We start from the raw sequence: 15,930 nt of genomic DNA, 5'->3' as shown, positions 1-15,930 counted from the left end.
TAACCCAGGCGCCTCGTTAATCAGTAATGGCTAGAATTACAAGCACCATTAATCAAATAATAATTAATAGTATGGCACAAAAAGTTGACTACATTTGTCATTACAATGTGTTATTAAAAATACAAGAAATGCATTTCACTGAAAAGGAAACAGTAATATATTTCTTGGTAGTCACATTGCTGCATTGTAGCTATGAAGTTCAATCATACAAGCTTGAGGATATTTCCAGCTCAGCAGCATTATTGTTTTCATTGTATTTCATTCCCTGTTCAAAGCTTTCACAGGGATTTATTAGAATGAAATCCCCGCAGTCAGAGCAGCCTTGATTTATCCACTGGTCCCAATGGAGAATGGAAAACACAAGTTGGCAAAAGCATGTCATGGATACATGTATGGTGCACAATAGAACCTCAGATGAACACTGATCCCCTCGAATCTTGTTTGGAAGAAAGGTAGATATTTTACACAGCATTACATAAATAATTCAGACTAAGTGTACAATGGTTCTAAAAAATCTGAACATGAGAACATTGGTCCCTTCAGCTTGCTCCAGTTTTGGCCTTTAAACCACTTTCCCACTCATTACATTCCCTTTTTTATTTCATCCCTTTCAATTACCATGGGAACATGTTCAATGAATCCACCATCACAACTCTCTCATTCCAGTAACAGAGATTAGCCCCTCTCCATGCAAAATGAATGAATCCTTACTTTGGAATTACAGCTCTTATTCCAGGATCCTCCCAAGGCATCCTCTCCATGTCCACCCAACTTCTCCCTCTCAGCATCTGATACAATATAAATTTGTGCAAGGAACCGTGCTTTAACAGACCCAACACCATTTTAAAAAAAAAGGTGATTTGAAACAAATGTCCCAATTGTCATCACTGGGAAGTGAGAGAGATTGAAGAGGGAAAGGGAGCAACGGCAATCTTCCAAATGACAACGTAGGTTGCGAGGTGACACCATTGCCCCTAGTTACTAGTGTCACCTCAGCCTCCTGGCAACAGCGGAGACATCAGCCTCTGGGCAGAAGCGGTGATGTTGTCCTCCCGGCAGGGACAGTACAGGCTGCCACCTTGATTTATGATAATTTCTACTCACAAAAGGAGTCCCGGAATGGAACACCATCATAAGTCAGGGTCTATCTGTATAGGCCAAGGGCCCTCAAACGTTCCTCATGTGTTAACTCTTCCATTCTCTCTCTAGCATCAATCCATCCTTTCTTATATGAGGAGCCAAAAATTGCTGACAATGCTCCAAGTGATTAATTAAATTTCTTGTGCAGGACGGCCTGAAGGGAAACTTGCATGTTGAGATGGTGGTGAAGAAAGCAATTGCAACGTTGGCATCCACTTCAAAATAAATAGAATACAATCACACCCAAATGAAGGGTGGGAGAAAACTGGAGCACTTGGAAAAATCCACACGGACTAACTCCTGACAGATAGCACCAGATTCGAACAGTGGTCGCTGGTGCTATAACAGTGTTGTGCTCTCTGCACCGCCTAGATGTAGAAATGTTGTTAGGTTGTTTCCCAGGGTGGGAGAGTAAAGACACTGGGGCACAACTTCAGGATTGTAGAATGTCTACTTCGAACAGAGATGCAGAGACAGTTCTTTACCCAGAGGGTGGTCTTTGTGGAATTTGTAACCACAGGGCATAGGTTCTTGATTAGGGCAGTGGGGGGCGAGTGGGAAAATGGATTAGCTCACAATTGAAGGGCAGGGCAAACTCAATGGGCTGCAGTGAAACTTCATTGCACTCCTTCTATGGCAAGTATATCCTATCATAGAGAAGGAAAACATATCTGTACAAAATACTCCAGGTACAGTCTCAGGCAATATACAATTACAATAAAGCATCTTTCTCCTGCAATCAAACCCTCTTGAAATTAAGTCTAAAGAACCACTTGCCCTTCTACTTACTATCTTGGCCAGTGACTTGAGTGAAAGCACAACCATCCTTTTAAATATCAACACTAGCTAATCTCTCCCCATCTAACACATTCTGCTTTTCTGTTATGTTCACTGCTTAGAGAGCCTCAAAATTCTCCATGTAATATTTCATTTGCCATGCTCTCATTCACTGAACCTGTCCACATCCCCCAGAATCCCCCTTATATCCTCCTTCTATTCACAGTGCCACCTTGTTCAGCTATTGATATGACACTTGAAAATCCCTCAGAATGCAAAAAGATGGAGACGTGCCAATCCCTGCGGTACGCCAGAGGTCCTGGCTTGCCTTCCTTATTCATTGAGAAATCCTCATTCACATTGATCCTTGTTTTATCCTTGTTAACCAACCTTCCTATGTGCAATCTATCAAAAACCTTCCAGAATTCCAAATACATCCCATCAACGATCCTTTGATATCCTCAGAAAAACATAAATTCTTCATAAAGCCATGATGAAAAGCTAAGATTGGTTGTTTCATTTTCTATCTGCCTCCTTTCTTAAATATGGTGTCTTATTTGAGTACATAAGACCATAAGATATAGGTGCCAAGTTAGGCCATTCAGCCCGTCGAATCCGCTCTGCCAGCCGGCCACACTGTGAAATATAACTGTGCAACTGGCGGGGCTATCAACGTGCAGCTAGTAGAGCTGTCAGTGCATACCTGTGCTTTAAATAATCTCAAGATTACTTATAATACTACCAGACTGATGCAAGCACGCAGGCACTAATGGTACCTGGTAATTCTAGTAGACCATTCACACCACCACAAAGTGATTAACGAGTTAACTCGGCCAGGCTCTGACACTATCCCCCACCAAGTCAGAGCCCGGGAGGCCATGTAATGGCAAGTGTCTTGGAGGTTGCAAATGCTAAGAACTCCCAGACCTAGACCAGAAAACAGCATTAAAAATCCAAAATCCGGAATAAAAAAGAGAAAAAAATCCTGTCTGAATACAAGAGGATGAGGAAGCTTCAATCAACAAAAAAGGAAAAATACAACGAGGAAATGGGTGGCCTGACAAGGATCCGAGGCAAGTGGTGGCACTTCGTATCAACCTCAGCACCAATGGGAGTTCCACAAGCAGGCCGTGCTCAGAGCGGAGGAACAGATCCAATTGGAAGTGAAGGCAGTAAGAGCATTGAAACAGGTGAACAGGAGTGAGGGAAGACAGCTGCCTCTCCCTCAAGCTCACCAGTTTGCGCGCCAAGCAGTGGTCTCCCTGATGGCTGGGGTCTACTAGCGGTATGTCGAGTCGGGAAACGGCAGGCTCGAGTGGAGCGAACGTGAGCTCAGGTCTAATGAGCTCTGATGAGGATGCGGAGGAGGTCAACCGGGATAGTTATCACGGCAATCACGAGGGCCATTGAGCGTGTGAGGGACCCAGCCACGAGGCCAGGAGAAGCTGGAAGGCTGGACTGCTACAGAGAAGGGAGGATAAGAGCCTGGAGCCCTCCTTAGGAGACATTTTACAGACTCTAATCCAAATGGAAAATAGTTTGGAGAAGGTAGTGAACAGAAGGGCCAGAGACATGATAGAAAAATTAGACAGGATGGAGGGGGCCCTGGTGAATATAACAGGCATGGTGACAGAGGTAGAGGAGAGACTGGGGCTAGGGGAGTATCGAATTGCACAATGGAGCAAGAAATTAAAGGTCTCCTCAAAGAAAGAGATTAGGTATGGGGGAAGTTGGACTTCCTGGAGAACTTCACAAAATGCTGCAACATTAAAATAGTGGGATTGAAAGAAGACACAGAGGGGGGGAATCTTACAGAGTATCTAATTATATGGATGCCCAAAGTTCTAGGAAATGAGGCACTGGAAACCCCCCATTAAAATAGAAAGAGCCTTTAGAGCCCCAATTCCTAAGCCAGGACTGGGACAAAGATCCTAGTCGATCCTTATAAAGTTAAAATGTTTTCAAGATCGTGAAAAAATATTAGGGCTGGCAGCAAAAGGGACAATTCAGAAGGGTTGAAAGTGTTCTTTTATCCAGATATTAGCACAGCTCTCCTCTTTGAACCGATTAAGCGATCAGCAAAGCAAAAGGGCTATGATTGAATTCTACGACATCCCACTATCTTGAAAATTATGCTGCTGGGGGGGGGAGAGAAACGAACATTTTTCACACAAAAAGAGAAAGCATGTCAGTTTATAAATACCCTATCAGCATTAAATGGTGGACCAAGTAGAAAAGAGTAAAAGGGACATTAAAACTGGTGGACTGAGAGGACTTGGATTTCTGTGTTATATAAAGAATGGGCTTTTGACTCTTTTCTAATTTAAAAAAAAATGATGAAAGATGTTATAAGTAAGGATCTGGGGGGGTTCTGGGACTGGATGGGTGGAGGTTGAGAATGGAGAGTCATAATGGCCGCATGGTAAGGTGTAATGGCAGTGACAGGAGAAGAGTGACCACAGAGATGTGAGAGGAGGGCAGCTGAGACTTATGTAAGATGTGCGTAGGGTATGGGTTCCCTTTTATTATTTGGAGGGGTATGGTTGTCAGTGGGTATGTATGTTGTGGTGTTGAGGGAGAATGGATTTGCAGTGTCTTTTCTTTTTCCCCCCCAGCCTGTCGCGGCTTGGATTGAGTGAAGCAACAGGAAGATGGTAAGGGATTGGGTCTGCGGTGGAGATGGATGGAAAACATTTAGGGAGGGAGACCTGGTGCAATGGCTAAAAGTACAAAGTACACTACTTTCAATGTTAACTGCTTAAACGGTTCAGTGAAATGAAAAAGGGTCTTGGCACACATTAAAAAAATGGGGATAGATCTGGCCTTCCTCCCAGAGATGTATTTAGTGTTCCAGTGCAGGTGCAGAGGGTGATTACAGGCAAAACGGGAAAATTCGTTATGATGCAGTGTCAAATATATTCAGAACCCTGGACCCTAGTGAATGTCTAGGCCCCCAATTATGACGATGAAAAATTTAGATAGCACATTTCCCTACAATTGACAGAGGCAAATGAAAATATTCTAACGGAGGAGGGCAACTTTATGTCTGGATCCAGTGCTGGATAAATCCACAAAAGAAATAACTAGGACTAGAGAAAGCCACCAGTGACTGCATGAGAGCTGAATTTGATGGATGCATGGTGGAAAATCATCCAAGAGAGAGGGATTATTTTTTTACTCAAAGCAACATGACTCCTACTCTAGAATAGACATTTTTCTGGCTTCAGCCCATAGAGAGGGTAGGATCATGGAAGCTGAGTATAGGGCAAGGCTTCTCTTGGACTATTCCCTCCCCTGGTTTTGACTAAAGAAGTGCCAGACAAGTAGAACGCAGCATACAGATGGTGTCTTAACACTCTGTTGTTGAAAAAGACGGAGTTTTGTAGTTTCATAAGAGTCAAAATAGCCCTGCTCTGTGAGGCCAACTGCCCCTCTACTCCAGATAAATTCCTTCTGTGGACACCCTTAAGAAATACTTGAGGGGCCAGATAATTGAGTATATAAAGATGGTCAAGAGAAATTATGAGAGGGAGATGGAGGAATTGGAAAAGGACTTTACGCAATTAGGGAAAGATTTTCAGAAATCAAGCTCAGAGGACCATGATAGACCTCTTACAAACAAAAATTTGGAACATAATACACTTCAGACGTATAGTATGGAAAAGACCTTTCTGAGGTCGAGGCAAAAGTATTATAAGCTAGCTCACAAGGTCGCTTGGCAGCTAAGGGCAGAACAAGCCTCTGGAACAATTTATGCAATACAAACAGGGAATGGCCAGACCTCGTATAAACCAAAGGAAATTAATGAGACCTTCAGAGAATTTTATGAAGGACTGTATAAATCTGAATTGACTTGGGATTCTAATCGAACGGATGAGTTTCTGGCCAGATTAGATCTCCCAAATTTAAGCCCAGAGGAGCAGGAGGGACTAGACCATCCTTTTACAGAGGAAGAGCTGAAGAAAGAATTGAGTGCGCTACAAGCTGACAAGTCTCCGGGGGAGGATGGATTCCCACCCGAGTTCTATCGAGAATTTAAGTATTTACTAATGCCTCTATATATGGAAGTGATAGGCCAGGCAAGGGAGACATGGACCCTCCCAGAATCTTTCACAATGGCAATTGTTACGGCATTCTTAAAGAAGGGTATAGATCTACTTTTGCCGCCTACTTAAAGACCAATCGCCCTGCTGAATACTGATTAAAAGATTAAAAGGCCCTGGCAAACAGATTAGCATTGCATTTACCGAAATTAATAAACAAAAACCAGACAAGGCTTTGTGCAGGAGAGGCAAGCATGGATAACATTGGCAGACTGTTGAGTGTAATGCATCTAGCACAAATCAGAAATGAGAAGGGGCTGGCTCTTTTGCTGGATGCTTTTGCTGGCTGTTGATAGACTGGAGTGGGAAAATTTATTTGAAGTGCTGAAGAAGGTGGGGTTAGGACCAACTATTCAAAATTGGATTAGGCTGCTATACCATGCACCCAAGGCAAAGGTTACGGCCAATGGACAAATCTCCAGCTTTCCCACATACCAGATCTAGTAGACAAGGGTGCCCGCACTAACAATGTATATGGTTGTTCAAGCTTGCTTGAAAATATAAATACATTTTTTTTTAAAGTCAGAGCCTGGTTTTTTACTTGCCCTGGCTGGTTGGCACCTTTCACAGTTAGATTACCCACTACGGACCCACTAAATTGGCCGGTTCAACCCAGTTTATTTGGTGGTGGGAAAGGGGGGCTATAACATATAAAATTGTGAAAGGAACAGACAAGATAGAAGCAAAATTAGGAAGTTAGACTGGAACCTGGGGATATACCCTCAAGATTCAAGGGAGTAGATTTAAGACAGAAATGAATAGGAGCTGCTTTTCCCTGAGAGTAGTGAATCTATGGAATTCTTTGCCCAAGAAACCAGTCAAGGCTGCCTCGTTAAACACATTTAAAACAGAGTTAGATTTATTTTTGTACAGTAAGTGAATTAAGGGTCATGGGGAACTGGCAGGTAACTAGATCTGAATCCATGGTTCGCTCCATTCAATTGCATCAATGTGAAATCTCTTCGAGGGATGCCTACCTTGATGAAGTTCTCATTCTCTCCTCAAAGAGAGTTATGTGAGACCCTCTCTCACTTCCCCCCCAATGCAATCAGTGTTGCTCTTAAGCTCTAACCTTTTGGTCTGTGCTCCTCTCCCAGCCTTTTATTTCCTTCTCCCCAGTCTTTTAATTCAAGTGCCTGCCTGTTTTTTTACTCATACCTTGAAAAAGGGCTCAGGCCAAAAAATGTCCATAATATTCTTTACCTATGGGCACAGTGAGACCTGCTGAGTTTCTCCAGCATTTCTGTATTTTTACCAGATCAGCCTTGATCTTGTTTCATGGCAGTGGAGGCTTGATGGGCCAAATAACCAAGTGCTCCTGTCTCTCAAGGACTTATTCATTTACTGGCTACCAATATGACTTATGCATTCTGACCCTCCGTTAATTTGCCTGCCCATATATAAACCTCAATCCAGTACACTCCTGCCTTTTAAATAGCTCTTTACTGACTACTAGTTCCCATTATCAATACATCTCTTACACCCTCAAAGAGCTCTCTCAAACTTGAATATAATTTTGAATTTACACTGAGTCTGATTGTCTTATAATTTTATACATGCCCTGCCACTGCCTTCCCAATGAATGGAGTCAAGCATTTTGCCAATGACATTTGTCAGGCCAACCACCTACACATTTAATGCTTTCTGTCTCCCTCCTTAGTTTTAGGTTTTCCAATTCTCTGGGCCCACTCTATGATCCTGGGCTTAAATTAATTTGCAGCCAATCCTTTTAAAATCCTAGTTTCCAAGCTGCCAAGTCCAAGGGAGCCCCCAGTAGTATGCCTTTTTTCTGTGGCATTGAAATTGTTTTAAGTTCCTCCTCTATTGATTATTTTGCATTAATGGAATGGTTTATTATCCTCTGCAGAGAAGCAGAGTCATCCATGAAACCTAGTCATTTCACAGATAACATCGTTGTATTGTTTATTTAACTTAAATAACCAGGTGTTTTGGTCAATTCAAATTCACATCTAATAGTCCAGGCCTTTTTGTTCAGTAATTTATCCTCCATGTAACAGTACCCAGGAGTATACAGGGTATTTGTTTCTGACATATTCCTTTGGTGATTGCAGGGAGTTGTGAGGGGTGGCAATGTCTGATGGTGATGGCAGCATGAGAGCTTATAGGCTCTCTCTGTCTCCCCCAAAAGACGAGCATTTTCATTCTTATCATCAGTCTGATAAATAATAGGCACAATGTAAAAAACAAAATTCCCTTGTAATACTTTATAATGCATGATTAACATAAACAGGCACTTGCGGAGCTGCATGATGTGGTCAGTGAACAAGTTTCGGCCCAGCCCGACTCACTACAAATCTTAGTCAGTGATGTTAATCATGCCTGTCTCAACTACCACCAGAATGTAACCTGCTGAACCAGAGGTCCCAGAACACTCGATTACTGCTAGTCAGATCACCTGTATTCCTGTATTCCTTCTGCATTCATACAGAGCCTAAAAGAGAAGCTCTGGAGATCAGGACATCTAGAACATGGTTGCAGGAGGCTGAAGAACAGTTACAGGATTTCCTCGAGTCAGCAGATTGGGTGGTGTTCCAAGACTAAGCTAAGGATCTGACTGATTACACCAGGGCAGTCACAGACTTGATCAATGCAGCTGATACATTAGGAAATAGACAGAGGCATGCAGAAGTTCTGAGCTGAATTCCACTTGAGAAAATTACTTATAATTTAAGAGATAAATAATATCATACTTTTTGTGAAAAATGGAACCCATATTTACAAACTGTTGGTATTAAAATTTAAATGAATCTTGAACATTCTCTTTCTCTTAGAGGTCTCTATGAATATGCACAAGTTTAAAAGTATTGTTAAGTGAAGTGCTCAGGTTGTAGTTTTCTTGTACCTTTTCTTTTTTTTAAAGTTTGTAGGGTTGTTTTGGGGGGGGGGGGGGGGGAAATATTGTGATAATGTTTGTTAAGTGCTTTCATATAAATAAAATATTTTTAAAATACAGCTGATTTATCAAATCATTCAGGGTTTTCCCCAGGCAAAAGCCCAATCCTCTGGATTTTCTGGCAATTACAACAGGATCCCACCTCCAGACACGCCTTCCCCTCTCTGCCTTCTATAGGGACCGCTCCCTCTGTGACTCCCTCATGCACTCATCCCTCCCCACCAATCGCTCCCACTCCCTCCCCCATTTCCGACACCTTCCCCTGTAGCCACAGGAGGTGCCACACATGCATTCACACCTCCTCCCTCACGTCTTTTACGTGAACCAAAACTTCACTTGTGTGTCCACGGGACTGAATTACTGCATCCGGTGCTGCCTTTGTGGCCTTCTCTACATCAGGGAGACTGGGCGCAGACTGGGAGGTCACTTTGCTGAGCGTCTTCACTCCATCCGCACCAGACCTCCCAGTAGCCAACCATTTCAGTTCTGTGTCACACATACATCCTCACATGTCTGTCTATGGCCTCGTGTACTATCCCACCAAGACCATCCACAAATTGGAGGAACAAGATCTGATTTTCTGTCTGGGCACTCTCCAGCCAGATCAACTTTTCTGGTTTCTGCTAACCTTATCTCCTCTTCCCCCTTCCCTTTCCAGTTCTCCTTCCCTCTCTATTTATCTGCCATCCCTCCTCCCCTTGATCGCTGGTCTCTCTCTCTCCTTTCTCCACCTATTACCTTCTGCCTTTGCGACCACACCTCCCCCCACTCGTTTGTTCAGACACCTGCCGACATTTTTCCATACCTTGATGAAGGGCTCAAGCCCGAAACGTCGGTTACGTATTTTACCGTTGCTATATAAAGGACATGGTTTGGCCTGCTGAATTTCTCCAGCATTGTGTTTTCACCATCGAGGGCATCTATAGAGAGCGGTGGCATCAGATATCAGAGATCAGCAGCAATCATCAAGGATCCACACCACCCAGCACAAACTCTGCTTTTGCTGCTTCCATCAGGAAAGAGAGATAGATCCACAAAAACCACATCACCAGGTTCAAGAACACCTGCTACCCCCTCCACATTCAGACTCCTCAACAACAAATTCAATCAGGGACTCATTTAAGGATTCTTATTTGTGCATTTTATTGATTTTTTTTCCTCTCTCTGTATTGCATAGTTGGCTTACATATGTTTATTTTTTACATGTGTATGTTGAGTACAGTTTTCTTGCACATACCAATAAGTAGTAATTCTGCCTCGACTGCAGGAAAAAGAATCTCAAGGTTTTATGTGATGTCATAGCTATGTACTCTTGACAATAAATCTAAAATCTGACATGATCAAAAGCTCCAAGTCTACTGCTTCTGCTTCTACAATCCCATTCCCTGGCCTAAGTTAGAGCTGGTTGCAATAGTGTAGTACAGGTTCAATTTCCAAAATCAATGCATCGCAAAGGAAGGATGCAAACAAACTGTTTCTAAAACTAGGGAAGTGACAGGAAATGTGTATCTGAGTCACCATACCACTGCATTCTGAAAACATACCTGGAACATCAATTAATCTTTTGTAAACATTCAAAAAGGCTGCTTCTGCTTCTTTGCTTCTTTTACTTAGTGCATCAATCTGAAACATAAATAATAAGTTCTTATTATAACAGAAAAGAGTCAATTCTTTTCAGACATTGTATAAAGCTTGTTATTTAATGTCAAAACCAATCTCAGTAACTGTGCATTAAAATCAAATCCTAAATTTAAGTTCTGCCCCACAGATCAATCACGTAATTATCCGTCCTTCACACTATTTCATGGCTTTTCCCTTTGTCAGTACTTTCCCCTGTTTTTCAGTAGTATTGCTTGCTTTAAAGCTCTACACAATTTTAATTGACTTTTTATAATTTAGAGGTTACAGCATGGTAACCGATCCTTCTCGCCCATGATCCCGCACCACCCAAATAGACCCAGGTGACCAATTAACCTACTAATCATGTACATCTTTGCAACGTTGGAGCACCTGGTGGAAATCCATGCACTCAGTGGAGAACGTACAAACTCCTGAGAGTGGTCGATTTGAATGTGGGTTGCTGCCGCTGTAAAAGGAAGGAGAACTGCTACACTAACCATGCCAACCAAATAATGATAATGGGTATATTGTCATAGGCATAAAAGTGTGCACTGAAATGCTTGCTTGCTGCAGCCAAATGGGTACTTTGTAAAAAAATACTCTAATATTGTTCATGCAAAGAGAATAAATATAACCACATAACCACATAACAGTTTATGGCATGGAAACAGGCCATTTCAGCCCTTCAAGTCCACGCCGGGTTCACTCAAACAACTCCATTAGATCCCTCCACCTATTCTCTGCTCTTAACCCTCCAACCCCCTCTTATCCATGTATATATCCAGCCTCCTCTTAAATGAAAGAATTGACTCTAGATCAACCATTTCCTCTGGAAGATTATTCCATTAAGACACCACTCTCTGAGTGAAGAAGCATAAAAGATGGAATAAATATTTCTAGTTACAATAGTGCAATCAAAACATGGTGTTTCAATAGTATAGACAATTTTTTAAATAATTAGTGTAGTAAGGAACTGATGGCCATTGGGGGAAAAAAACTGTTCTGGAACCTCGAGGTGCTGGACTTCAGGCTTCTGTGCCTTCAGCCCAAAGGTAGCAGTGAGAAGACATTGTGAGCAGGGGTCCTTTATGACACTGGTTACCTCCCCGAGGCAGTGCCTCATCGAGATATCTACAATGGATGGGAGGTCAGAGCCCATGATGGACCTGGTTATGTTTTCTACTTTATGCAGCCTTCTGTGTTCCTGGGCACTCAAAATCTCAAATCAGGGTGTGATGCAGCCAGTCAATACCCCTTCCAGAATATATTTGTACAAGTTTTGATTCAGTATTTGACGACATGTCAAACCTCCTCAGACTTCTTAGAAAGTAGTTATTGGCGTGTCTTCTTCGCATGTGTCTCAATGTGCTGGCTCCTAGCGAGACTCTTCGATATGAAGACTCACATAAACCTGAAAGTACCAACCCCCTGTACCTCCATCCCATCACCAAGGATGGATGCGTGGTCCCTCAGCCTATCCCTTCTGAAATCTACAATAAACTGCTTCGTCTTGTAGATGTTGAGAGTAAGATTGTTGTTCTGGCACCATTCAACCAGGTTCTTGATCTTCATTCTGTATTCTAACATCATTTCCAATTATTATGCCATCAATGGTGATGTGGACAGTGAATTTATAGATTGTGTTGGAGCTGAATTTGGCTAAGCAGCCATGAGTGCAGAGAACTAAGCACACAGTTTTGATGATCAGTGAAGAGGAGGTAATGTTGACAGTCCACACTGATTTGGAGTCTGCCTTTGGAGAGGGAAGAACAGTCTCAGATAAGCTCTGCTAGTAATGATGGTGCTGAATGCTGAGTTGTGATCAATGTACAACAGTCTGACATTGGTGCTCCTGCGGTCCAGGTAATCTTGTGCAGAGTGGAGGGTCAGCAAAAAGGCACCTCTAGTGACAATAGGTAAAATGAAGTGGGACCAGGTCTATCTGGAGACAAGACTTGTAGTCCAGAACCAACCCGTCAAAGCATTTCCTCATGGTAGATAATCTGTGCAACCAGCTGAGAGTAATCGAGCAGATTTCCTTACTCAATGACCTTTTGAAGTTGTTGGGGACCTCCAACCACAGCAGCAAGAGGTTGAAAAAGTCCACAAAAACTCGAGCCTGTTGGTTCCACAGGTTTTCAGGACGTGGCCCGGTACACCATCTGGGCCAGATGCTTTCTGTGGGTTCAGCCCCCTGAAAGTTCTGTTCACTCAGAGACAGGGGGCTGTGGGGGGCATGTCAGGATCCATCCTTGTTTTCCCCTTTAAAGCTAGCATAGAATGCAGTCAGAGAACATATCTGCAACTCTCAGCACTGATCAAAAAGCTGAATATTATGTTTTTTCCTCCTCATACATGTGCCTGTGCTTTTCCTGATAGTTATGACAAATTTGTAACCATAACAAGGTGGTTCCTCGATTGAATTACATCACTGCTGAGAAGAAGTCAATTCATTCATCACCTTCTTGCCAAACCAAAATATATCATGACATTTTTATTTCCTATTTTCTCATCTATTATTTTCACATTTCCTCAGTTTAATTTCCCTTGACTGAAATAAAAATAAAATGGAACAGGAGCTGACCCCAGTAACCTACAGAAAAGATGGCACTAGCCTCACTATTTGACCCCAGTAACCTTCAGGAAAGATGGTACCAGCCTCACCATTTGACCCCAGTAACCTTCAGGAAAGATGGTACCAGCCTCACCATTTGACCCCAGTAACCTTCAGGAAAGATGGTACCAGCCTCACCATTTGACCCCAGTAACCTTCAGGAAAGATGGTACCAGCCTCACCATTTGACCCCAGTAACCTTCAGGAAAGATGGTACCAGCCTCACCATTTGACCCCAGTAACCTTCAGGAAAGATGGTACCAGCCTCACCATTTGACCCCAGTTACCTTCAGGAAAGATGGTACCAGCCTCACCATTTGACCCCAGTAACCTTCAGGAAAGATGGTACCAGCCTCACCATTTGACCCCAGTAACCTTCAGGAAAGACGGTACCAGCCTCACCATTTGACCCCAGTAACCTTCAGGAAAGATGGTACCAGCCTCACCATTTGACCCCAGTAACTTTCAGGAAAGATGGTACCAGCCTCACCATTTGATGATGTCAACATCACCATTTAGAACAGTAACTACCTGCTGGAATCAGATCCACACCACAATGTGCACAATCACTAAGAACTGGCTTTACATTTTATAAACTTATTCTCTCCCTATGCATCTTATAGAAATAAAATGGGCAGCATGGTTAGCATAGCAGTCGGCACAACGCTGTTACAGCACCAGTGATTGGGACTGGGGTTCAAATCCTGTGCTGTCTGTAAGGAGTTTGTAAGTTCTCCTCGAGTCTGCATGGGTTTGCTCTGTGGTTTCCTTCCACTGTTTGAAATAGTCAATTGGGTATAATTAAGTGTCACGGGCACTTGGGCCAAAAGGGCCTGTTACCGTACTGAATGTCGAAAAAAATATAGAAAAATTAAGCATTACAGCACTGAAATAGGCCCTTCAACCAATCTAGTCTATGCTAAACTACTGACTCTGCTTAGTCCCATTCATTGGTCTCTGAAACCCATTTTGGGGAAATTCTTTATTCAGAAGGTGGTGAGGGTATCAAACAAGCTGCCAGTAGCGGTGATGGATGTGGGTTTGCACCGAGGACTGGAGAATGCTATTTCATCTGGTCCTCCTTTCTCAAGCAACATTGTTTCTCCTAAACTGCAGTCAATTGAGCCATCTCCTGCATTTCCTCCAACTCTCAGAGTTCTGCTACTATTGCCACGCCCCTCCCAAACAGAAGAGGGACAGGGTTCCTTGTCCTTATCTTTCACTCCATCAGCCTCTAAATCCATCCTCCAGTTCCACCAGCTGCAACTCGATCCCATGACCAGACACATTTATCCCTCCCCACACCTTCCAGCCCTCCTACAGGAATCAATCAGATTGATGTATTGTCATGAACAAGTCACAAAATCCAGTGTTTTGCGGCAGTGTCATAGAGCAAACATTCATATCTTCCAACATTATTATAAAAAAAATAAAATTAATAGAAAAGTAAGGCATTGGTTCATTGATTATTCAGGAATCTGAGAGCAGCGGGGAAGATGCTGTCCTTGTGCCGCTGATTGCTCGTCTTTGGGCTCCTGTATGTATTCCCCAATCATAGCAGAGTGAAAAGGGCATGGCCAGGTGGTGGGGCTCTTTGAGGATAGAGGCTGCTTTGTAAAGACACCACCTCTTGTAGATGTCCTCGATGGAGTGAAGTCTGATGCCTGTGATGTCGCAGGCTGAGTTAACAACTCTCTGCAGTTTATTGTTGTCCTGAGAGTTGGCACCTCCATACCAGGCAGTGATGCAACCAGCCAGAATGCTCTCCACAGTACACCTGTAGAAATTTATGAGAGTCTTCAGTGACATATCAAACTGCCTCAGACACCTCACTAAGTTCACCCACTGGCGAGCCTTCTTTTGATTGCATCAACGTGGAGGATCCAGGACAGATCCTCGGAGATGTTGACACCAAGGAATTTGAAGCTCCTGGCTCTCTCCGCTACTGAGTCCTCGATGAGGACTGGGTCATGTTTCCCTGACTTCCTCCTTAAGTCCACAATTATGTCCTTGGTTTTGCTGACGTTAAGCGCAAGATTATTGTCGTTACACCATTCAACGAGCTGATCTCATTGTTGTTTGTGATTCTGCCAACTGTGGGGTCATCGGCAAACTTGTAGATGCCATTGGAATTGTGCCTGGCCACACAGTCATGGGTGTATAACAGTGGGCTAGCTAAGCACACATCCTTAGGGGCTGCACCTGCGTTGATAATCAGTGAAGAAGAGACACGGTTTCCAATTCATACTGACTGTGGACTTCTGATGAGAAAGTCAAGGGTCCAGTTACAGAGTGGGTATAGAGGCCTCGAGTTTGTAGTTTCTTGACCAGCACTGAGGGAATAACAGTATTGAAGTCCAAGCTGTAGTCGATGAAGAGTAGCCGTATGTATGAATTGCAGTTTGAGGTGATCCAGAGCTGAGTGGAGAGACAGCGATATTGCATCTGCTGTAGATCGATTGAGACGATACACAAATTTCAGATCTTTGCTTAGGTATGTGTTAATTCTGGCCATGATCAGCCTCTCAAAGCATTTCATCACAGTTGAAATTAGTATCACTGGGCGGTAGTTGTTGGGGCCACCCACACTACTCTTCTTGGTTACCAGGATGATTAATGTCCTTTTGAAGCTGGTGGAAACATCTGGCTGCCACAATGAGAGGTTGAAAATATCCGTGAACACTCTGGCTAGCTGGTTGGTCAAATTTTCAATACACTGCCAGGGCCTGACGCCTTGCGGGAGTTCACCCTCTTCAATGATG

At 43.2% G+C, this 15,930-nt stretch overlaps 1 protein-coding gene across 15 annotated transcripts in view; it reads right to left on the bottom strand.

Moving 5' to 3' along the window:
* The window catches only part of LOC138736062 (protein CASP-like), a 525,702-nt gene that overhangs the window by 315,039 nt on the left and 194,733 nt on the right, over positions 1-15,930 (bottom strand). For all 15 annotated transcript variants that reach the window (XM_069884929.1, XM_069884921.1, XM_069884920.1 and 12 more), the window contains one exon: positions 10,479-10,557. Coding sequence is in view for 12 of the 15 variants with exons in the window: in XM_069884921.1 (XP_069741022.1) it covers positions 10,479-10,557 (79 nt within the window). In the remaining 3 variants the exon portion in view is untranslated. The remainder of the gene's footprint in view (positions 1-10,478; positions 10,558-15,930) is intronic.

Source organism: Narcine bancroftii, chromosome 6 (genome assembly GCF_036971445.1).
Source record: "Narcine bancroftii isolate sNarBan1 chromosome 6, sNarBan1.hap1, whole genome shotgun sequence".
NCBI lineage: Eukaryota > Metazoa > Chordata > Chondrichthyes > Torpediniformes > Narcinidae > Narcine > Narcine bancroftii.
This window is presented reverse-complemented; position numbering and strand designations above follow the sequence as displayed.